The 25,305-nt window shown below is 33.3% G+C and overlaps 1 protein-coding gene across 1 annotated transcript; it reads right to left on the bottom strand.

Annotated features, from left to right (window-relative positions):
• Nucleotides 1-5,045: 5,045 nt before the first annotated feature.
• On the bottom strand, nucleotides 5,046-25,305 carry LOC108905269 (pyridoxal-dependent decarboxylase domain-containing protein 1). Its single transcript, XM_018708070.1, has 10 exons — nucleotides 25,171-25,305; nucleotides 24,717-25,060; nucleotides 23,757-23,998; nucleotides 20,832-21,061; nucleotides 16,810-16,881; nucleotides 16,483-16,737; nucleotides 10,458-10,529; nucleotides 10,021-10,393; nucleotides 9,626-9,910; nucleotides 5,046-5,826 (listed from the first exon to the last, which is right to left on the bottom strand). The coding sequence occupies exons 1-10, from the start codon at nucleotides 25,267-25,269 to the stop codon at nucleotides 5,381-5,383; spliced, it is 2,418 nt and encodes an 805-aa protein (XP_018563586.1). The 5' UTR covers nucleotides 25,270-25,305; the 3' UTR covers nucleotides 5,046-5,380.

Here is a 25,305-nt window from a genome sequence, read left to right on the forward strand (position 1 = left end):
GTGTACTGAAAACTAATTCAGGGACACTGAAAAAACGATGTGAAGTCAACTTTCCGCGCTGTCGTGTAAATTGTGATGGGGGTGAGGTGTCCTGACGTGACAGAGGCAATCTTCAGAGCTATCAAAGGCCAATTACGAGAGTATTGCACCAAATGAATAACAGAAATTATAATTAACAACTAGCCGGCGTCGACGTCCCATGTATCAATGCACATGAGCATCTACCATAAATTTTTCGTCGGGTGAATGCGCTTAAATATTCTTTGAAGTGCCTACAATGAGATTTTTTTCTAGCCGCAGCTAATTTTTTAACTATTCCAGGTAAATAGGTGCCAGCTACTACCGAAGTCTAAGGAGTTTGCTAAGAGAGCTAATTTTTTTCTATACAGCGATGCAAACGCTGGAATGTACTTTTTCGGAGCTTTAAATATATTTTCTGTGAAGAAAAACAAATTCGTCTTGCGTTAACAGTGTTATAGACGTATAACAGTAGGTAATGAGGTTTTATATACAGGGATGGCCAGAAGTACGGAATAAAATTCATATCTTTTGAATGAGTTAATTTTTTTTAAAACGCCGAAACACGTTAACTGATTTTGATTTTTTCCCATCTTTCGGTTATATAATAATTAATTTTTCGTCAACCCCCTAACCCCAAGCTACCCATACTTATTTTCAAATGGAAACATAAGGCATGAGGGGGCTCGTTGAAAAGCTTATAGAAAACCGAATCCAGCGATACCAACTAAACAAATTTTATTTTTTCAATACCAAGGTTTTTAGGGTTGTATAAAACACCTACTTAACAAGTGAAATAAAATTTAATTATCTTCTGTGTTATCCTCCATGAATTTGCACAGAATAAAATAAAGAATTTGAAACTGTACCTATCACTGCTAACGCAAAAAAGATATATTTTTTGTTGCGTTTTTTTGGCACCACTTACTTGCCAGGCTTTCTGGTTAATTTTTCGCTTTAGTTGTAAATTGGAGTTTGAAACGTTNATCACAAATTAGCTCTAAAGCTCTCGAAGCTCTTAATGCTTCCCGTCTAGATTAGTCCTTGCCTACGACGAAGATTCCTAAGGGTACCCAGCTGGTCAGCTGCAATCCACTAGCCCAACTACGAGCTCATAACGCACTATAAGGACCTCATAACCAGAACATTTAGTGTCTAGTCACATAAAAGACTATAGAGTCCTAGAGTATTCGCAGTGTTATAAAAAATACTAATATTTTAGTAGTCAGTGCAAAACATTATACAGAGGGTCAGTCGAATCCCTAACTTGAACTCACACAGGTTGAGTTGAAACATTGAAACTCTACTTGAACTACCAAACAGTAACTGAATTAGAAATTAGATTGTTAGCAGCTAACAACCTCATCATCCATGGAGAAAGAACACAAGTCTCAGAGCCATTTACCCCTGGCGGTCTCTTAGGGTAACGGAGGAGACGCACGACTGGAAGCCTCCTTATCAGCAAGCAGGTGAATAACAACCCGGTACCGTTCACAAAAGACGATCCAGACCAAATCATTCCATTCAATACCATCCAGATGCTACACGAAGTTCGTGAAAGGCTACCGCCGATGCCCCAAAGAGTCACGCAGGGTGACGCGGCTCAATCCGATGTCTAATCACGCAGTTCCACGACATGGCGCCCAACGTGGGACCCGAATTATTAATGAGCCTATGTTCTCCTACGTCCCACGTCATGACGCCATACAAATCGATCCAATGCATAGAAAAGCCGTTCCACGACACATCTTGGCACCATTGCAGTTTTTTTTATATATTTCAAAAAAATTCGCGATGAAAGGTAATGCTTAACGAAAAACAATATCTATTTAATACTAAATTTTATGTATACAGAGTAGGTATCATAAAATATAAAAATAATTTTTCTTGTAGTGTAAAATATTAAAAATTATTTTTTATTTAATTTTTATGTTCAAAATTATTAAATAATAGGCATGTACTTAAGACAGAAATATTATAATATAGTTTTTTATACAATGTGTAGTTACAGAAGAAACAGAATGATAAAAATATGATTTGAATATTTGACTTCATTTTCTTCACATCACTAAAGTAATAAAATCTCAGCAACCTAAATTTGTAATATTTCTTTGCTCCCTGAAATAAAATGTACGTATTTGTGTGGTCATTGAGTGTAATACGCATAAAAACTTTTAACATCATCAAAAGTATTTTTGTCAAACTCTATACCTTTTATGAAAATGAAATTTTCTGGAAAATCTACAAAATACCTAATTAGCACTGAAACCCACTTTCAATTTTAATACGCTATACATATAACACTATTTTGTCACCCTAATTATATTGTGTGAGCTTAGAATTGACTTTTGTAAGTAAACCTCATAACTACTACCTATCTATATTGCAAAATTGAAGAAAATGTAGTTACAAGGTCGGCAATGAATTTGTTCACTTTTAAATATTTAAGGAGGTTTATCGGGTACGGTCTAAAGTCTATCGAAAGTTTCTGTAGATTTGCTAGCGACTAAAGTGGTATGCCTTTAGATTTGGCGACGTTGCACTTGGCTGGAGCGTTCGCTCGCTTCCGTTCGATCATTCTGTTTGTTTGGACACCTGCGAATTTCAAATAATACGCTACGCCGAGACCGCGGCGTTGCCGCTATCACGCATGTGGAGGATAAGTTAGTCAACGACAGCAGTTTGAAGGAGAAATATTATAAATTATGTATCTTACAAGTAGGTATCTAATCGATTTCTACAAGCTGTCATACGGTTCCATAGATATCGGTTTCCTATATATACAAGTTGCTGTGGAAACTGTTCGACAATTGTTGCGTATTCTAAGTAGAAAGACCAAAAAAATCTGCATTCTCATAAGACTGTACTAAATCGTGAAATAGCTATTTATGATATACGTGTCAAAAGTAAGATTTTATTTTGTGAGTGAAGATGATTAAAAAACGAGCGTAGCGAGTTTTTTAACTTCACGAACAAAATAAAATCACTTTTAACACGTATATCATACACTATTTTTTCTACAAAACTGTTAAAAGTGGGCTTTATAATTGTCATTTTTGATGTTAAAAATGTCATTTTTTGACACGCGTGTTAAAAAATGACATTTTTAACATCAAAAATGACAATTATTAAAGCCCACTTTTAACAGTTTTGTAGAAAAAATTATTTTATTAATATCTGGTCTCTTAGGTATCCAAACTAGTCATAATTTTTTTGAGGATTTTCTTCATATTAATAAGCTTATATTAATTTTTTTTTATGAATATTTGTTCGTCAATTCCAAATCAGATAAACCTTAAAAATTATTTAGATTTCGAAATTCTTCTAAATGAGCACAGAAAGAACCTTTTTAATACCCAATATTATATTTTTTCATATTCGAATTAGATATTCCATCATCGAAAACTTATACTGTCTATGTCGTTGGGCGCCAATCTAGGCTTGTTAAGCAGCTGACGTCAGTATCGCCGCGCGCCTCTAGTCTTGTAGAGTGGGGTAGAAGGCGTGGTCGTTATGAAAGCATACGCAACATCACCGGCGATACCGTAGACCACTCTCACCATTTTACTGCGCAAGAGTGGACGTCCACGAGGCCTCGACCTTTACTCCACTCCACAAGAATATAAAGGTGCGTGGCGGTACTAATGCCTGTAGCAACGCAAACTTCCCACTCCACATTCCCACACTGTACTCGACAGGCCTAGAAGCTCGCGCAACGACACCTGTGCTACACATCCAATGATAAGATTGGTAGCGCCCGCTCGGATTAACACAGGACTCTCCTGGGGGTTTACATAGACGAGCAGGAGAAGAAAGAAGATCGCCAGAAGGGCCCTAACCGGCAAGGCCCAGCCAGGACGGGACGCCCCACGAACTACTCGAACACGGCCTCGTTGGTGGTCCGGAATGACGGGGAAATGTCTGTACGAGGCGTCTACATCTACAAATATGACGTGGCTAAAAAGCGATAGTCCCGCTCGACCCCGCCCTATCCAAGGTTATTGGCGCGCGTAGCGCCCTCAGCCGCAACGAAGCTTTTGCGAACTTAACCACTGAAGGGGTGCCAACAATGAAGAACGAATCGTTTGAAATCATTGAATACTTGGAGATCACTACAGAAACGTCTCAGATCACCATTGTCTGACAAGCAGTGCCGTCCATAGCCTTAGAACAAACAAGAACTGAAATGGAAATTAGGGAGGACCTAGAAGTCCTATCACGCTAGCGGGTCCATGTAAACTGCTATGTATGTAATTTACTGTTTCGGCGGTGCGGATACAGCGTACCGAAACTGTTCCTTCTGCATATTGAAATCGGAGACTGGCACACTGTAACCATGTTTCAATTAAACCATATTTGCTTAAGTCTTTTCTATTTTGCAAAATGAGATTAGAATCGACTTCAATTATTATTTAATTATTTATAGAAGTATTATGCTAAAATAATTTCTACTTTTTACGAAAAGATGTATTAAGAGGCATAGCAAATAGGCAACCAGCAATGCATTTTTATAGATTTTATTACACAGTTTTTCTAAATATGAATTAATACACAAATAAGACTTTCCCCCATTTTAACGCAGATTTTCTATAACTTCTAATTGGTTTGAAACTGAAATAAGTTTTTGGTGTAATGAAATTGTAATTTACAATGCCGCTTGTTCAAAAGCAGCGAATTACAAATTTCTTTACAACAAAAAGTTATTTGAGTTTCAAACCAAGTCCATTTTATAGAAAATCTGCATTAGAACGGACGAAAGTCTGTTAATTATGAATTAATTCATATTTAGACAAATTGTGTAATAAAATCTATAAAAGTGTATTGCTGATTGCCTATTTGCTACAGAGCCCTTTTAATAACAAGAATTTTTCCTAAATTATTTAGGACCAGTTGATGATGCCGAACCTACCATCCTTGACCGCCACTGCAGAATACCCAGGGCAGCCAACCGTAGCATTTCCATGGGATGTGTGCTATTTGGAAATTGAAAGAGATACAAGTATGGGGGGGGGAGAAAACACATTACGTAAAGGTAAAATATATTACAAATGTAAGCTTACAAGCTTCTTTGGTAAATGATTGATGCATCATCAACAAATCAACAAAAATATGTGCATACCATTAAAAAATGCATATACATTTTAAATATTTAAAAAATACTGACAAAGTAATAAGCTTCTTTATATATCTCTACATAATAAAATTATAAATAAAGATTTTTTACTCTTAATAATTCTCGCGAATGATTCTCCAGCCTATATACAAGTTCATTAAAAAAAATTGTAAATAAAAGAATTAAACAAGTAAGTCATAGTTATAAATACATTACAGCCTCGACGTGTTACCGTGCGACCGATAACAATTAGGGCTCCAACACCTTCTTCTCAGTCGGCGGCATTTCCTTCACGCTGGCTGGCAAGCTGACTTTCTCCACATTATTCTCCTTCGGCACTCTGTGCGTCTCGTTTTCCACCCTTACGTTCGACTGACTAGAAGCAGAAGCGTGACTGCTCGACCTCGAGTGGCTGCCGCTGATTGGCGTCTGCACCTGGGGAGTGGGGGGGCCCTTAGCTCCAGGAGCTGCGATCTGACCCGTCTGAATCTGCATGTGGTACTTGTAGATATTTTCTGTGGATTCGACGACGCCTTGGGTGAGGTTGAGACTGCGGCCACGGATGCCCGTCTCTTTTGATTTGGGGGACCACCAATTGACGAAAGTTCCGACGATCGGGACGTGTCGGATGAGGCCCTCCTGCCAAAGACGCTCCTCGTTTTCTTTCTGGAGATCCAACGTGGCGGTTTCAATTCCTAGAAAAGTTGAAATTATCAGAAATTTTAGGATATACATATTCTATACAGGGTGATTTATTAGGACCAAGCAATATTTTAAACATAAGTTCTAATCTATGGTACAAAAAATCACCTGTAAAATTTCACGACAGTCTGAGCTACTTTGATACGAATCAGGTGATACTCAGAAAAACCTGTCATGTTAAGGGTTGTTGAATTCTTTCGACGAGGGCACGTCCACAGGGAGCATGCAAAGTTTACTTTAAATTTTATTGGATCTCGCTATTCGAATCAGTTCAGTCCAAACCTTCAAAGATGAAACATCGGTCGTCTAAGGAAAGATTTTAGCTTTATTTTATTTCGGTATCGTCAGTCTGGTTTGGAACTTCAAAGGTGAAACATTGCTCGTAGCAAAAGATTTTGACTTTATTTTATTTCGGTATCAAGGAACACCATGTGCTTAGCTGTTGCGGTACGGTTCCAACAAATTGTTCACCAAACGAATTCGTTAACAATCCTAGTCTTTTTTTCTGCAATTTTTATTGCAGAAGCATAATGAAAAGATATTTATGGGTAATTTTCATTACACAAAATTTATTTATTTTTTTCTTAAAATCTTAAAATTTTCTTTATCATAGAATACGTATGTAAAATTTTATAATGAAATTCGACGTCCTTCTAATTATTTTCGTCCTTTTTCAAAGAGAGGGCATAACACGTATTGTATCTTTATTTATAAACGGTGGTATACATCTACAAGGGAGCGCGCGCATCGATGCTGAAATTCTGAAATTCATGTGCAACGGTTAGTATAACTCTGCCGTTCGATGTAAACACAACTTTAAACGCGATTTTCTCGAAACAGCATTCCTGAAGGTTGTGTTAATGATAACTTAAAAACAGTTTGACCGATTTAGCTAAAACTTGCAGGATTTTTTCTTTGTGACATAAGCTTCTAGTTAAAGTAAAAAAATTTCGAATTTTATATTGCAAAGCTCAATAATGATTGCAAAAATTACCGAAAAATTTTGGAAAATTGTTAATTTTTTCGAAAAACTTCTGCCAAACAAAATTTTAATTTTTTTTTTAGTTTAGCGACTACCCAATTGGGGTGTCTCATAATTAATGTCCAATAATTTACCACTTGATTCTATTGCTAAAAATAAGAATATTTTTTTATATAAACATGTGTCAAGAAATGCTTCCTAAGGGAGCTTCACCCCCCTAAATGGGGCCTCAAAAAATTCATTTTTTTTTAAATATTTCCGAAATGGCTTGAATAAAATTTTTCAAAAATTTTAGTCAGGAGCGTCTCAATTGGAAGGGTCGTCGGCGAAAATTTGCCTCAATTTTTTTGCTTGTGTTTTCAAATTCAGATACCAAATGGGTACATGTACCATTATGAATTTTGATGTCATCATATCATTATAAATTGTAATAAATAACGTGAAAAGTTCTTTGTTATGGGCGTCCCAAGCAAGGGGGGGCTGCTCGGGTAAAATTTGACCCAAATTTTTTCAATGTTCCTAAAGTAATGAGTTTTCGAGAAAAATCGGTTTAAATATGTTATAACACTTTCCAAAGTGTGCTTTTCTAAGTACTTAAATCCGTTTTTCTTGGAAATGGAGCATTTTATCGAAAGAAATAAAGAGTATCTTAAGAATTATAATTTATAATTACATGGGTTAAATTCTAGCTCAATTTTGATAAAAAATTGACTCTTACTATTTTTCGTTTTCTCTCAAGTTTTCGGTATTTTAAATGTAATATAAACAATTAACAAGAATGGCTAAACTTTTGACAGCATTAGTTCCCACCAATTACAGAAACTACCACAAAACTTTTCAGAAGACTACCATTGTCTGAGGAAAAGCATAAACGGCAAAGTTAACCTAAAGAATTTGTAAAAATCAAAAAAAAGGTTTCGCTAATAAAAAAAAACTTGAACTCCAATCGAAAAAAGTTAAATGAGAAAGTTGTAGCTATTAAAAAAACCTATCGATTTGTATTCGAGATATATCGAAAAAACCGTCAAAAATCGACTTTTTTTGTTTTTGCTGTTTCTCTTGCAAATTAAGGTTTTGAAACTTGTTACTTGTAAAAAGTACCTTTTTTAAAATTAAAAAATATTAAAAATTTTTCGACATACCGATTTTTCGAAAAAAGGTCACTTGAAAATCGGCTCTTCTTGCTCGACGAATAGTCGTAGAGAAACGAATCAGGGCTCATTTTTTCCTTAAGAGTTGTACTTTCATGGTAAAAAAGAGTGATAACGATTTTATTCATTTCAAGTGTCCAAACATGACTTTGAAAAAACGAAAAAATTTTTGATAGCGTCTTTCTTGAATATCTTTTTCGATTTTTATTTCTCGATAATGTCTATTACAGGAACCGATTCCTGGCATTTTTATGTGAATTTAAAAAAAAAAATCTTGCTCTACGACCTTCTGGAGCTGATAATTTTTTTTTTCAAGAAATTCCACAGGCTGCTATTTAAGTGCTCCAGCAACCATTCTTACATATATTAAAGTTGAAGACTTATATTTTCAATAAAAAAATACTGTGGTTCATTTTAGCCATTTCTGCATTTTTAATTGTGCATTAAACCGAGGCGCTCGAGCGCGGCGCTAGCTAACCGTAGCGGGCGGCGGAGTGGAGGTAACGTTACTCGGCCGCTCCGAAAACTGAATTCGCGCGTTCAAAAGCGTTCTTACTTTCAAAATCTTCATTATCTCGACTTCTAGACCACGTACAAAAATTCTTTTGTACATAATTTGGAGTAGTTCGACAAGATAAACCAAAATATGACATTTACGACAGCCTCAAAAGCATAATTACCTTTGAAAAGATTTTATTTTTGCAACCGCTGACGCAGCTACACGATATTTTTTTAAAGGTAATTATGCTTTTGAGGCTGTCGTAAACGTCATATTTTGTTTTATCTCGTTGAGCTACCCCAAATTAAGAAGTCAAGATAATGAAGATTTTGAAAGTAAGAGCGCTTTCGAATGCGCAAATTCAGTTTTCGGAGCGGTCCAGTAGCATTACCTCCACTCCGCCGCTCGCTACAGTTGGCTCGGGCCAAATTCTTCGGTTTGGCACACAATTAAAAATGCAGGTCGTAAAGCAACGTTTTTTTTTAAAATTTGCGTAAAAATGCCATCGATCGATTCCTGTAATAGACATTATTGAGAAATGAAAATCGAAAAAGATATTCAAGAAAAACGTGACCAAAAAATTTTTACTTTTTTCAAAATCATCTTTGGACACTTGAAATGAATAAAATCGTTATCACTCTTTTTTACCATGAAAGTAAAACTCTTAAGGAAAAAATGAGCTCTGATTCGTTTCTCTATGACTATTCGTCGAACAAGAAGAATCGATTTTCGAGATGACTTTTTTTTCGAAAAACCGTTACAATTCAAAAATTTTTTAATATTTTTTAATTTAAAAAAAAGGTACTTTTTGCTTGCCAAGGGCTACATTTACAGCAAGTAAAAAGTTTCAAAACCTTAATTTGCAAGAGATACAGCAAAAACAAAAAAAGTCGATTTTTGCCGTTTTTTTTCGATATATCTCGAAAAGTAATGTAGCAATCGATATATTTAAATATACGAATCGATAGGTTTTTTTAATAGCTACAACTTTCTCATTTAACTTTTTTTCAATTGGAGTTCAAGTTTTTTTTTATTAGCGAAAAACCGTTTTTTTGACTTTTATGAATTTTTTAGGTTAACTTCGCCGAAAAAGCCTGTTATGGTTAAAACTTAAACATTAAAACATCGAAGTAAATTCTAAAACATCTAGTGATTTTTACCTTTTTTCACGATTTCACTCATAGAATCCAGAACCCTCGAATTCTCCTCCACAGATTGTCCGACCCTTATAACCAAGTTAAGCAGTTCCTCGACGTCCGACTGTGGCGTCAACATTCCAAAACGAACGCACATCAAACCATCAGCATCTTCGCCCAGCGAGAATGCCGAATCTGTGGATCTCAAAGTGTCCACGAGTGCCATATTTAAATGGTTCAACTCTTCCTTTGCCTGATCTGTTAATAGCTGCTCCCAACCTTCCGGGCAATACCTAACACCACCCATGCCTAAAAATCATTTTAAAGGTGATACTTTGACTACGGTTCGATAAAAAGAAATAATTATAAAACTACAGCAATAACATTTCTAATGAAATACCAATTATTTAATGTTTTACCTGCCCAGTCCGGAAGGTCGACAATTTTCAAGACAGGCGAAGCCTCGACCAACTTAACGAAAGTCTCTCGATGGTGAATCGTAGCACGTAGAATAACAAGCTGCTGTTCCAAGCAGTGCACAAAGGCTTGCATCTCCTCGATCGTAGGTTGTTGTCCACTGGCATTTTCGAAAGGACAGAACCTCAGTACGACACCGACATTTTCCAAATCGCATATATCTATGGGAACCTGTGGTGCGTCTAACTGGAGGATCTGGCCCAACCAGGAATTCAATTTGTCGTAGTAAGGGGGAACTTTGGATAAAAATTCGCCTTCGTTTACTTCCGGGGTGAACTGGAACACCACGCAGCACGCCGTCGACTCGAATAGTAACTGATAAAGGAAATGCCGTTAACATTTATTACTTATTTACTAACGATTATTTTGCTCGACTTACAGGTATGTTTGCTGGTTTTGATATTAACTCGGACACTGTGTAAGTGCCGCTTTCTCCACCTGGTTTAGGACTCTAGCAAAACAGAAAATATATTAATACCTCTACATTAGTGTAACTGTTCAAATTGTAACCAGCAGAACACCACAATATGTATACAGTGTTTCATTTTCGGTGTGCCAAACGAACACAGATGATAGAGAAGGTAATTTTGAGCAAAAAAAGTTCATATCGACATGTGTCCGAAAACGCACCCCTGTGGCGCCTCGCCCCTTTAAGGGGGCCATTAAGACACAATTTTATTACAATAGGTATCTCGAAAATTCTTGGAAATAAATTGGTAAAATTTTATACAGGAGTTCCATTTATTACGAGGAATTAGTTTATCTAAACCAACTTGACACATTGTTTTCAGGGGCGTCCCTACTGGGGGCAAGCCAAGATTCAAAATCCATAACTTTTTTTATTTGTCAAATTCGTATTTCTTTTTTCGAAAATTGAAATCATTGACCATTTCTACATATAAAAGATATACTAAAAATATAAAATAAAACAACATCCTACCTGACCTCATTTGTTTTTTTTTTAAAGAAACCTTATTATTAATTCATACTAAATATTGTTTATCAACCAACTGTGCATTTTAATGAAATATTTGAAGAATATTCCTACATAAGTAGTTACTATAATATTTCGTTTGTTCATAATTTTCGAGATAAGAAAAAGCATAAAAAAAAACATGGTGCAGTTTGAAAGCAAAAAAAAAAGTTGTGCGACGAGACTTGAACCAGTGATCTCGTGACCGTCGGACTCGAACGCTACCAACTAGGCCACCCTCCCAGTTGAAAATGTGTCGCATCTAGTGTCGAACTACTTCGGAAAATTTTTATTCAAGGTCCAAACTACATGTACCATAAATATCAAAAATTACAAAAATCCAATTACATTGCCTTCTCCTTGTGAATACTCTAGAGCAAGGGTCGGCACCTGGCGGACCGCGGTCCAGGTCCGGACCGCGGAAGGTAAAATACTGGACCGCCAAAAATTTTTTGAAAGTATAAATTACTCAAATAAATTATTTAAAAAATGTTTTTTACGTTTAAGTGCAAATCTTATCATTTTTTCTAGTATTTTATAATTGTGTGTGTGTGAGTTCTTAATGGTTAGTAAGCAGATTAAATTTGAGTCCAAATTAAAATAAAAAAATTATATGAATTTTTTTTTTGGACCTCGTTAAAAATTTTCAAAAGTATCTGGACCCCACCTAAAATTACTTGCCGACCCTTGCTCTAGAGATTGCAGTTTTATCATAAAACATGGTATAGAGAATAATGTGAACGGCTGTTGGAGCAATAAAGTCTGCAATTTACATGAAATATTCCTCCGATTTTGTAAGAGATATTTTTTACTAGAAATAGCTTTCTAACTATTTTTTGGCCATTTCAAGCATAAAACTGGTTTCTTATAAATCTTAAAGAAGGACTACTAGGAACACTTTGTTTCTGTGAAATATATTTTTGGGAAATATGCCTTTTAGACATTCTAGTAACACAGTGCATTCATGCACAACTGGGCATCACCATATTATTGGTATCAAATTTGTGCCTTTTTGGACACTGAATGGATTTTTGGACGATGGATTTTTTCTGATATACAGGGTGACTCATTAACAATGGAAAAATCAAAAGCTGAAGATACTACACGTGAAATGGTGACCATTGGCGCAAACATGCCTTATCCGAAAGTTGATAGTTTCGGAAATATAGGGTGTTGTAAGTTAAAACTTTAAATAGTTTTTTTGCGATTATTCTGAACATATGTAGGTTAGGAACTTGAAAATTTGCGAAACTATATTTTTTTAGGCGACGAATAAGATGCGTATTGTAATTTCAGCATTGCTTATAGAGGGCGCCACTTACGACCAATTTTACCGAAAATTTAATTAATAACTTTTTACCTTGTACATTTAACATGAAACTTGATTCAAAACCTGAAAGAGCAATCATTTTTCCATTAATTGTGTATTCTTGTTTTATTTCGGTATCTTGATCCGTTTTCGAGAAAAATAGATTTAACAAACACTATGTTCTGATAATATGAGAAATTAAATGCGAAAGAAACCAAGTGTTTCTTCGTGTTATTACAACAATTAACAATAAAACAAATGAAATTCGTAATAATGATTTAAAGTCAGTGTTCGAAAAATCCACCGTTGATATTTGCACACTTTACACAACATTTCCTGAGAGATCTTCGAGTTTGAAACAACATATTGGGATTGCGTTTGACTTTGTTGGCAGCGATTTGTATTCTTTGCCACAACTCTTCACGCGAACCAATAGATTCTTCCAAATAGAAAAATGAAGAGGATTTAAGTCCGGACTTCTGGGTGGCCAAGTAAAAATGCTTCCACGGCTTGAAGAAGTTCCACTTTATTTAAGAAGAGACATGTGGTTTATGCACGACGGAGCTCCACCGCAGTTTTCTTGGCCAGTGCGTGCATACTTAGATGCAGTTTTTCCAAATCGCTGGATTGGCCATGTAATCATTTTTGCTTAGCCATCCAGAAGTCTGGACTTCAATCCTCTTGATTTTTCTATTTGGTCTCGAATGAAAGATATAGTTTACAAAGAATCTATTGTATTTATCTTAGTGTGAAGAGTTGTGGCAAAGAATACAAATCGCTGCCAACGAAGTCAGACGCAATTCCAATATGTTGTTTCAAACTCGAAGATCTCTCAGAAAACGTGAAAATTGTATCAGTGACAACGGTGGATTCTTCGAACAATTACTTTAAATCATAATTATGTATTTTATTTGTTTTATTGCTAATTATTGTAATAATACGAAGAAACACTTGGTTTGTTTCGCTTTTAATTTCTCATATTATCAAAACATAGTGTTCGTTAAATCGATTTTTCTCGAAAACGGATCGAGATACCGAAATGAAACAAGAGTACATCATTAATGGAAAAATGATAGCTCTTTCAGGTTTTGAATCAAGTTTCATGTTAAATGTACAAGGTAAAAAGTTATTAATTAAATTTTCGGTAAAATTGGTCGTAAGTGGCGCCCTCTATAAGCAATGCTGAAATTACAATACGCATCTTATTCGTCGCCTAAAAAAATATAGTGTCACAAATTTTCAAGTTCCTAACCTACATATTTTTAGAATAATTGCAAAAAAACAATTTAAAATTTTGACTTTCAACACCCTGTATTTCCGAAACTATTAACTTTCGGATAAGGCATGTTTGTGCCAATCGTCACTATTTCATGTGTAGTATCTTCAGTTTTCGACTTTCCCATTGTTAATGAATCACCCTGTATAAAAGGGACAAAGGGACTAGTGTAATCACTAGTGACCGCACTTCATTTGCACATGACGTCATTATCAGGGGCGGACTTAGAACGCTGAGTTAAACTCTGTAAAAACTGAGGTCAAAAGTCTTACCTTGTACTGACGGTTTATAATATCCACTATGATTCATATTAAGTTTATTAGTTTACAAAACACTCTACACTGAACTCTACACCTATTCACTTGCAGTGTTGAAGTAAAACTGAATAACCAGCAACTGATGTAAATGTTCAGGTGTTAGGTTGTGGCGTTTATCGCTAAAAATCCATTTAAGTTTCGAAAACGTACGTTCAACGTCCANCCTAACCTACATATTTTCAGAATAATCGCAAAGAAACTATTTAAAATTTTGACTTTCAACACCCTATATTTCCGAAACTATTAACTTTCGGATAAGGCATGTTTGTGCCAATCGTCACCATTTCACGTGTAGTATCTTCAGCTTTCGACTTTCCCATAATTACACTGTATAAAAGGGACAAAGGGACTAGTGTAATCACTAGAGACCGCACTTCATTCGCACATGACGTCTTTATCAGAGGCGGACTCAGAACGCTGAGTTAAACTCTGTAGAAACTGAGGTGCAAACACCATATAAAAACTAAAAATCAAACCTTACCTTGTACTGACGGTTTATAATATCCACTATGATTCATATTAAGTTTATTAGATTACAAAACACTCAACACTGAGCTCTACACCTATTCACTTGCAGTGTTGAAGTAAAACTGAATAACCAGCAACTGATGTAAATGTTCAGGCATTAGGTTGTGGCAATTTATCGCTAAAAATCCATTTAAGTTTCGAAAACGTACGTTCAACGTCTACAGATGTTACTGGGGCATATTTAAAGTATATATAATTTTTAACGGATGGCATATTTAGGGTGGATTCAGAAAAATCTACTTCTTTACCTTCAAAAAGATCTACTATGAGACATACAGTTAGAAATCCCGGATTGTTCTGCAAAACGGTATCAATTTTTTTCTTCACACGTTCAACACTATGTCCTGACAATTGGGAAATAAACTGTCGCAAGTCTAAAACATTATTTACTGCGTTATTTACTGAATATTCTGATGATATCAGTTACTTCAAGACGACATAACTGACGGTATTCGTGAATAATTAAAATGTATGTATGCTAAATCTTCACGAAGTGTAGGATCGTTAAATATCCTTTGAGCACATAAAATAGAAGTAGCATCACTTGAATCCAAATGCTGTATAACACTTTTTATGCCGTCACAGTGTACGTAATAATAAGATGTTGCGTCTAACCACGTACCCCAACGTGTCAAAACAGGTTCTGGAGGTAGTGGTACGCCCGGAAGGGTTTCTCTGAACAAATTTACCCGGGCTTGTGCTTTCAAAAATATTTTCTTAACATTAGCTATCAATTTGTCGACATTGGGATAGCACTCTCTAATCGTCTCGGCGACTCTATGTAATCCATGTGCGAAAAATGTCACATGCAACGCGTTGCAGTAGGTCTCGCGAAGACGTTTTCCAGCCGCTTTCATGTACGCAGCCGCATCCGTTACAAAGAGCAGCACGCGGTCTTTCTTGGCTTCATAGTTCTCACCCCATAAAATTTTGAGACTATCATCTATCAATTGGCACATTATCTCCGTGTTCACCCATTCTATAACTTTCTATAATAAACGTGCTGGTATTTTTGTAGTCTCATCCATTCCTCCCACCAACATATTTACAATATTCCGGCCACGTCAGTCGGTAGTTTCATCAACAATGCTAATCCAAATATGTTTGTCGTCTAATTCAGAAATTATTTTTGTTTTAACTTCATCGTACACTGCTGGCAAATATTTTGTTCTCAGCGTGGATTCTGCGGGCACGGTGACATTGTTATACTTTCCATTAACGCAGTTTTGCAAAAATTGTCTAAAGTTCGTGTTATTTAATTTGTTCATTGGAATATTACACCCAACCATGACTTTTATCAAATCGTCGTTAAATTGTTTTTGACGTTCACTGGTGGTCTGTTACTTTCACGAGCTTTGTGTTTTTCCGAGTTTATGTGTTCCGCAATTCGTGTTTTATAATTCCACGATATAACGCATTTACAAATTTTGCACCTTAGTTCTGCTCCATCGAATTCTAAATCGGGGTAATCTTTTATCCAGTTTTCGACCGTAGAGCGAGCGGGAAGCCGACGCGACATTTTTACAGAGACAATAAAAACTAACACTTATAATTAAAAATATGCATATACACCATACTGTTATTGGACAACCATGACCTTGACACGTGCGGGGTAAATAAACATGGTGCTTTTGTCGATTAGCCGGCACTATTATTATTTTGTGAAGAATGGATGAGATTGAGACTGTCAGTTCAAGTACAGAGCTGAGATGTGCGAACAAAGTGCAGTCTCTAGTAATCACATAGACAAACATCTGATTCTTCAGTTGGAAACTGTCTCGAATGTAATGAACAAACCTTCAAATATTTTTGATAAGAGTGTTCATTTCATGTGACCCTCAGCAAATGATACTTTCAGGCAGCATATCCATATTTTGTGGAAAAATTTTTGGAATTAATTATTTAAAACATTTTAAGTAAAGAAAAACTAAGTCATTTTATCTAACAAGTAACAACTAATTTGGAACTACGAAATTTTTACTATAAATTTGTATAACTCACCAGTACTCTAACGTGTCTAAAAACATCCAAAGCTGCCCACAACTTCTCGCTGGCCAAGAAATCTTCCCTGATCCTGATGTGAACTCCCTCTTTTCCCAAATTCTGCAAAGCTGCCCACAGAGGCAAAGCTAGAATTCTCCTTCCCTGATGGTCTGTGTTTAATCCGGCAAGTAGGGGAAGAGTACTTTCTCTGGTAGCGCCGACTTGTTTGCTTCGATTTGGATTCACCGAAGAATCCCACAATCTGTAGAGTGTCTATGGAGATGTTAAGGTGACTTACACAGTTTAAATAAATACTTTAATAAATTCGCATATAATAAAGGATACAACTATTGGCAGGCCAGGAATACCCAACCAACTACCCAGGGTTAGAGTAAAACTATCCGCAACAGGTGGAATCTGAAATGTGAACAGACATGCACTGCAATGTCTTTGAAATTACCACACACCAATGATGACAATTACGAATGATAATATCACGAAAAGGAAAACAAAACCTAATAATGCAATATCACAAGTTCAAAGTAAAAATGAAACTGAACCAAGATACACAAAAGTAGTTTCTGACAAATCTAAAATATATACACGGTGGGCCAAATTCAATACTTTTGGAGTTTCCTTATTTTCTAAAAAGGTAAACTATAAGTAATTTAGATGTCACATGTTCGATTTTTGAGAAAGCCCAAAGGCAAAAAAACACATCTCAATGTGTGTGTTGTTTATAAAATAGTCGTTTTCTTAATTTATAGTTGCAAAAATATTTTATTTTTAATGCAGATTTTTTGCGGTTTTTTTATGAAAAATTTAAGAGGCACAGGCAATATTTTTTTCAGTTTTTCTGTTTTAACACAAACTTATATATTTTTATTTGGAACACGCTATATATTTTTCAGTTTTTTAAATCTGCATAAAATTTTCTTTCAAATGGTTCATACAACATACGCAATATTTACACAAATTTCTATAAAGTAATAAACAAAAATTATTTTTTTGTTATTCCACCATTTCTTGACACAGTTAAGTGTGTGATGAATGTATTTGACGTATCGATGAAAAAAAATGACAGTATCTACACTGAATTGTGTGAACAAATGAATTACAGTAAAATAATTTTATCTGTTTATACCATAAAAAAAAATGCCAAAAATCGGGCAATATGTTCCATAAAAAAAAACATGTTTATGTTAAAACTGAAAAACTGTAATAGAAAATATCATGTATGCTACTGCATTCAACAAAAATAATTGTGTAAAAAATCTGTTAACAAAATTCAAATATTTTTATAAATAAATAAATTTTTAAAATTGCAAAACGGCCTGTATCTTTTAAACAAATCAAAATATCGAGATGGGGTTATCGCCATTCAACCCATGACTTTTTACGTTTTAATATTTTTGGGAAATGCCCTAGAAATGCTGAATATGGTCCATCAACAGTAAATTAATGTACTTGACACTAGATGCCTTCATCTCAAAAGAGTGACAGAAAATCGCCCGTTTTTTTACAATTCGCAGAAAACTAAATAGATAAAAATATGTTTTTGGTCTCAAATTACTCGTCGTAAAAAATTAAGATGAGCATAGCTTTTAGTTTTTTGAAAATTTTCAAAAATCAGCCCTACTTAGGGGTTGAAAAGACGCCCAAAATGAAGAATTGAATATTGCCAATAAATATAAAAACTATTAGCATGTGAATTTTTCTATCGAATGATTCTTGATACAAAGAAAAATTTATTCTCACGACTGAAATAAGCATGAAATGAAAGCAGAAAATCCACCTTTAAGCGCACTCAGGGAGTGGAATCATCCCCAAAAATAGAGAATATCAGAAATAATTGTAAAAACTCCAAAAAAAAATATATTAAGATAATTCACATGCTAATGGTTTTTATATCAATTGGTAATATTCAAATTCTTCATTTTTGGCATTTTTTCAACCACTAAGTAGGAGTGCTCATTTCAGTTTTTTATGACAAGTAATTTGCGACCAAAAACATATTTTTATATATTTTTATTTTAATTTTCTGTGAATTGTGAGAAAACGGGTGAAAATCACAGGTTTTTTGTGGTCACTCTTTTGATTCTTACTAACAGTTTTGTGTTTTAAAAAATTTAATATCTGTTAATACTCGTATTTCTATTAAGTCAATTCAAATATGCTCCTGTATTGATAGTAGGTACTTTTCAACTTTTAATATCAAAAATATTAAAAAATATATAAAAAAATCAAAATAAAAAATTTACAACTAAAAGTTCTATTCAATCAGAGACAAAACAGGAGTATATTTCTAAGAAAAAAATATTAAAATCTGACCATGTACTGTGAATATATACAGGGTGAGTCAGAAAGAATGAGTCAACACTAAGCTGGAGATTCTAGATACCAAAATATTACCGATAAAGTTAGGCGACCTAAGCAAGAGTACATTTTTTATGTAGAATTGAACGTTCTTTTAGATTTTTAACTTTTCTTAAGCATAGCTCAACAAATAAAAAAATATATGTTTATATTTACCTAAATAATATGGCGAAACTAGCGCCCTCTAGAAGCAAAGTCAAAATAAGCTTCAAATTCGTAATTCTCACACCAAAAAACCCAATACTACCAATTTTCAGAGCCATGCTATTAAAACTTTCTCAATTATTGAGAAATTTCAAAATAAAATTTAAACCTTGAACACCCTGTATTTCTTAAACCATCAACATTCGTATAAGGGATGATGAACTCAAACGTAACATTTTGGTGTTTAGTATCTCCAGCTTCCAGCTTATTGTTGACCCATTCTCTCTGACTCACCCTGTATATATAACTATACACATGAAACCTATTCTTTGGTGAATTTTAAGGGGTCTTATAAAGTTTTTATTTATGACGCTTCGTTAAAAAGATATAGGGTGTTAAACTTAAAAAAATATTTTGAATTTTTTTAAATAATTTAAAAACTAGTAAGTGAACAAAGAAAAAACTAACTGAAAACACAAACAAACCTCATTCCACTGGATTTCTTTTTGTGGGGTATTATTAAGCGGCTGGTATACATCGAACAAATTAATACACCTGAGCAGTTAGAAGAAAGAATAAATAATGTTTTTTATCAGAATCAAGCAACAATAAATTTCGAACAAATTACATTTACGTTACTAAAAAAATGTCGCGTTGTGTTCGTGGAAATTAAGTTATTTTTGAGTATTTATGTAAATAAAATCATTAAAATGATGACTAATGTTATTAATTTCTTTATTCGATTAAATAACCGAAAGATTAGTGTTTGTCATATCATTTAAGTAAAAGATATTATTCGGATGGAATATTTTTTAAAATTATTAATATAGGTATTTATGTCTATACGTCTATAAAGTTATTTCTTTAACATATACAGATGTGTAGATATTTGAAATCAATGACTATACAGTGGAACAAAAATGAACCAACAAAGTAAAGTAAAACTTTTGTGAAGTTATTTTATTTAATGGATCTAAAATTTATACAAAAGTCAAAGTATGAATTATTTAATCATATTCAAATTATGGAGAAAAATTAAAATTACTGTTAAAAAGGATTTATGGAGCAACACAACCTAGTAATCGTTAAAAATTATGTACTTGGCATTGAATAATCAAACCGATATCTCATTAAATTCTTTTGAAATCTTCATTGTTAGTTAATTATGTCAGTTACAAATGATTACCAAACCATATGTCCCTATAATTATTTAAATAAGTAAACAATGATTAATAGTACCGTTAGTAATTAATCAAAAATGTCAAGAACACCCTAAAGGCGTGGAGCAGTCAATTAAGTAACAATATTTATTTTGGAAAGGTTGGGCTACTGCTAACTTATTTATAAAATTGCATTAGCTAAAAATACAATTCAAATGTATGAAATCAAATAATATAAATTTATAAAAATCGTGTTTAATGTGTACATTCTATAGTCAATTGCAGATATAAGTGTTTGAGATGTATTGATAAAAAAAATTATGTTGTAAAATCGAAGGAAAAGTATGCAGTAAATTTTATGGCTAATAAAATAATTTACTGATAAAAACTAATAACCCTTGTGAATTTTATATCTCACACTAAGATTCTAAATACTGATAAAAGAATAGAATACTTAAATAAGTAAGGAAGAGGATATTATTAAGATTGTAGATCACGTAAATATTCTTCTCATAGACGAAGGAAAGAAATTCCAGATTATTTTCCGAAACCTATGAAATTTAAAAAATATTTTTCTTCATGAAAATGCAACAGGAGAAAATAAAAGACAACAAACTATTTTACGTAATACTAGAAATGAAATAAAAAAATTATACAACAAACAAATAGTAATGAAAATGTACTTACATGTCCGTTTCGCTGATGGCTGGGCAGCACTAAGGCAGCCAAGCTGTGCCCCCTGAGGTGCAACCAGGCATCGTGCACTTTACAAAGTTCTTTTATTCTCGAAATGTTATCCACATGGCCCGTAATGGGGGTTCCGGCATCTGCAATTATTATTAAAGGGGTGCGACCAGTGGCGACATCATCAGCCAACATTTTTTGCAATGCCGACAGATCCATGGTGTATTGAGAGCCTGTAAATGTTTTTTTCTTGCTAAAGTTAATATTATAATTCGACATGTGAACAGACATACAAAATATAAAGGAATAGCTGCAAAAATAATTTGGTTACAAAAATTCAAGTAGCACTGAATGATTTTCTCAGTGTATAATAAAAAAAAAATAACTGAAAATAAAGTGGTATTCTCAGTTAATTTTTTTTTAGCTTTCTCCATTTTTCTAATTTCCTTTTTCTAGTGCTGATAAATCCATCGTATACTGAGAAACTACAAATGTTTTTGTTGATATAATCAATGTTCCAAATAATTTAGGCAGAAGATTAATATGTGAAGAGACAAGGTATCAAAAAATAAACAGAAAAACCTATTTTGTTTCAGCTTATGGTTCGGCAGAGAAAAATCATGTAATATTGAAGGTTTTTTTATAATTTAAAACAAGAAATAAAATGGGGTGTCTTGACACTCATTATAAAGTGATATTTTATATTCAATTTTTTTATCACCTTTCTCCAGATTCTTTTCCTGCAGATATTTGAGGGCCTATATTTTTTTATACAATCAATATCTTAACTGATTTAGCTGGTACAGACATAGAGGTCCACAACAATTTAAATTTTTTAGTAGCTTATAGGACTTTCATAAGAAATGTGTAAAAAACTATGGGTAACAGTAAGTTAATAACATCTTCAGGAGATTGTGAAACCTAATTCCTTAAAACTACTATAAAACTTATCCTGTTTATGAAGAACTTCTATTTCCACGCAAGCCTGGAGATTTTAATAAAATCTATACGAAGAATGTTTAGCTTTAGATTACCTAAGGGTTTTATTGGGGCTTTCTTGATACAATGAAAAAACTAAATTTCCCTTAATGAAAAATCATTAAAACTGTTTCAATTAATTTGTTGCTTGCAGCAAAACAAAAATGTTTTACACCTAAGTAGAAAAAATATCAGATTAATAAAATTATTTTATAATTTTAATGCTTTTGTAGAAAGCAGGCTAAACATACAGGGTGATTCACAACTTATCCAAAAGAATTACCAAGAAAAAAATTATTGAAATTGTAGTATTTTCAACCTTTACATTTTTGGGCTACTGTAGTCTCTACCGTCATTCGCTCACGTGCATGGCCCCCGGTGATTCTGAATACTGAAATCTGATTTTAGTATTATCGTTGTTGCGATAGTGTTTACATAGTTTTTTCAAGTGTCAAAAATGGCTTACATGTATAGCGAAGTTGATGGATATCGTTTTAATTTATGGTTAAGGAAGACAACATTTGTGTAGTTGTGAAGCATTTGTGTTATAGTGAAGCAAGACAACATTTGTGTTAATTCGTAGAAACTGGGTATTAAGACAGTTGTTGTCACATATGGTATGCTAAATTATATTATTAAACACAAATTAACTTTATTAATTAATAATAACAATAGCGGCAAAACAGTTGAATTTGCATATAATTAAAATAGGTGTTATAAAATTTTATTTATTTCTTTCCTTGGGAAAGAAATTCCTTAAATGTTTTGTTTATGTGGGTCACTGCCTGCATGTTTTGCCTTGCATGAGGTCAGGTTTTACAGTGGACCAGTTTACAGTAACATGCAGAATTGTATTTTCAAATCATTTTTAAATTGCCCTTTTTAATTATTTTTTAAAAAATGGTCTTTGTAAGAGTTCCCTGTACATTCAAAAATTTTTTTTGGATAGGTAAGTTCTGAATCACCCTGTAGGTGTATTAATAATTTCAATATTTTCACATAACAAATAGTTTACATTTGTTTTTTATTTTCTTTTTCCAGTTGTTTTCTGCAGTGTCGATAGATTCATGGTATATTGAAAAGCTATTATTTTTTCTACAGGAAATAACAAAAGTCCGAAACTTTTGCATTTAATAAAAAATAAAATGAATAATACTGAACATTTTTCTCAGTGTAGAATACATAAATAATAAAATAAGATATTTTAACAATGAAAATAAAGTGGTAATTTCTATTTATTTTTTTTTCCTTTTTTATAAGCCTGAAATTTTATGATTAGAAGCAATAAAGTCCAAAGAATTATGATATTATGAAAACTTAATATGTTTAATATAGAAAAGCACTTAGCTAAAGAAATAAAGGATTTTTATTTAATAAATATTTCATAATCCAATAATTAATATCTAGGCAAACCACTACTCAAATCAGTATACACTAAATATGACAATACTTTAGTTAGGTAAACTTTTAGTTATGGTAATAAATGTTAAAGAATGTGATATAATTAAATACATAATGGATTTAATAAATTGATTTATGCTAGAATAATAAACTGAATACCTCCAAATCTGCCTACTCCTTTATAAATAAAAAAGAGTAGAATAAAAATGGACTAATTTTAGATATATGTATATACTTAGTATCCACTTTGTAGCTTTGTATTTAAACAATGTGTATAAGAATTTTATCTCGCAAATTCTTTAAATTTTAAAATCCTTAACAGCTATTTCAGATAAAATTGTATGTAAAGATACATTTTTGATTTGACATAAACACGAGACTAAGCAATTTACTGTAATTTATTATAATTACTTCACATGTGTACTAAAGGATTATTTTTCGTTATTAAATATTAATAATAATAAAATAAATAGAATTTATGTACATGTTCAAGTTGTAAATTAAACCGAATTTACAAAAATATATTTGAAACATTAACAAAGGACTTACCAAAATGCGTATTAACTGGTACAGGCCTGACGCAAGCGAGTGGTAAGCCCAACTGTCTGCAAAGGTGTTGCACTACGCCTAAGGGGCTAGCTACGCTGCTGTATATTGTCGGCAGAGAGGAATTGAATGCCAAAGCTCCGTCTTCTAAATAACGCGGGTATTTGTAGTGCAACATCATCCTAGTTACTCTTACCAAACCCTCTAAGTGATCTTCATGGTAAAAAGCGGAGCAATCTAAGAATCTAAAGAGGAATAATCAGCCGATTGAAACAAAAAATCCACTAACATCTAAATATCTTTAAATGTGGGAATTCTACATTTTAGTATCAAAATTATTTATTGTTAATTTTCTAAATAACATAAAGAAAGGTAGGTACAATAGTAAAAAACTAAATGTAATTTTGTAGCAAGTACCTATTTAATTTATACTGTTCAATATATAGAAACAAGTTTTTCGTTCAATATTTATGCAAACAGGTTATTTAATTTAAATATTCTTTGTATAAATATTGTTTAAAAATATTTTTCAAGGAACTTGTACACTGGTTTTACAATAAAGCAAGCAAATTGTTATTTTATTATTCTTTTCCAGATAACATTTTACTGTTACACCTAATCATATGAGCAGATACGTTTTTGTTGCTCTAAATGAAATTTGATTCCATAAAAAAGGCTGATAAACCTAAAAACTGCGATAATAATTGCATTGTGTTGCATTATACTTCCTCTTCCTCATTAGCAAATATAAAAAAGTGTGACTAATGAATCATGTATATCTGCTTAACACATTGCCGGTGATGTGCACCATAACTTTAACATTTTTTTAATACTAAAATATACTCGAAAAATCACCTTTGATAGATAAAATGTCCAAAGCATCAAAATAATTTAAGCAGAAACTAACAGTGGCTGTTTGGACTGTATTAAATTATAAAAAAATCTATATAAAAGAAGACTTACCCAAATAATTGGCTTATCCATCGAGTGGTATCTGTGGTGAACCTGGTGCTTAATTTCTGTAAAATGGGCCTCTCTAGTCCACCACAATAAGCAGCCAAGCTATGAGATACCATAACTAATTTAGTAACACTGTCCAAAGCTGGAAAAGTAAGAGGCTCCCCATCTTCATCTGTACTTATTAGTCCCTGTATAATTTGAATTATTTCATCAGTGTGCTTTTTTTCCAAACCCAAAAAAACTGTTGACTGGTTATATGCATTATCGGCAATGGGTATTCCATCAGCTACTTGTTCTAGTCTGCTTACTATTTCTGAAGCCTCTATTGCAATTTCTCCCAACTGAGACTAGAAAATAAAATAAACATAAATAAACCAAATTATGGGAATAGCTACTTTTCATGCAGTAATTACCAAGGGATGTTTATTAAATTTTTATTAAAAAAACATTGTCTTACATTTTTGGTAGTTGAGGAAGTCATATTAGTTTTCCTGACATCCACATCTACAGATTTTTCACTTTTTGGTAAACGTTTACTTTTCGGTGACGAAGCCATCGTGGCATAGACAAATCTACTGTAAAATTTGCTGTC

This window comes from Anoplophora glabripennis, unplaced genomic scaffold (genome assembly GCF_000390285.2).
Source record: "Anoplophora glabripennis isolate ALB-LARVAE unplaced genomic scaffold, Agla_2.0 scaffold172, whole genome shotgun sequence".
Classification (NCBI taxonomy): Eukaryota; Metazoa; Arthropoda; class Insecta; order Coleoptera; family Cerambycidae; genus Anoplophora; species Anoplophora glabripennis.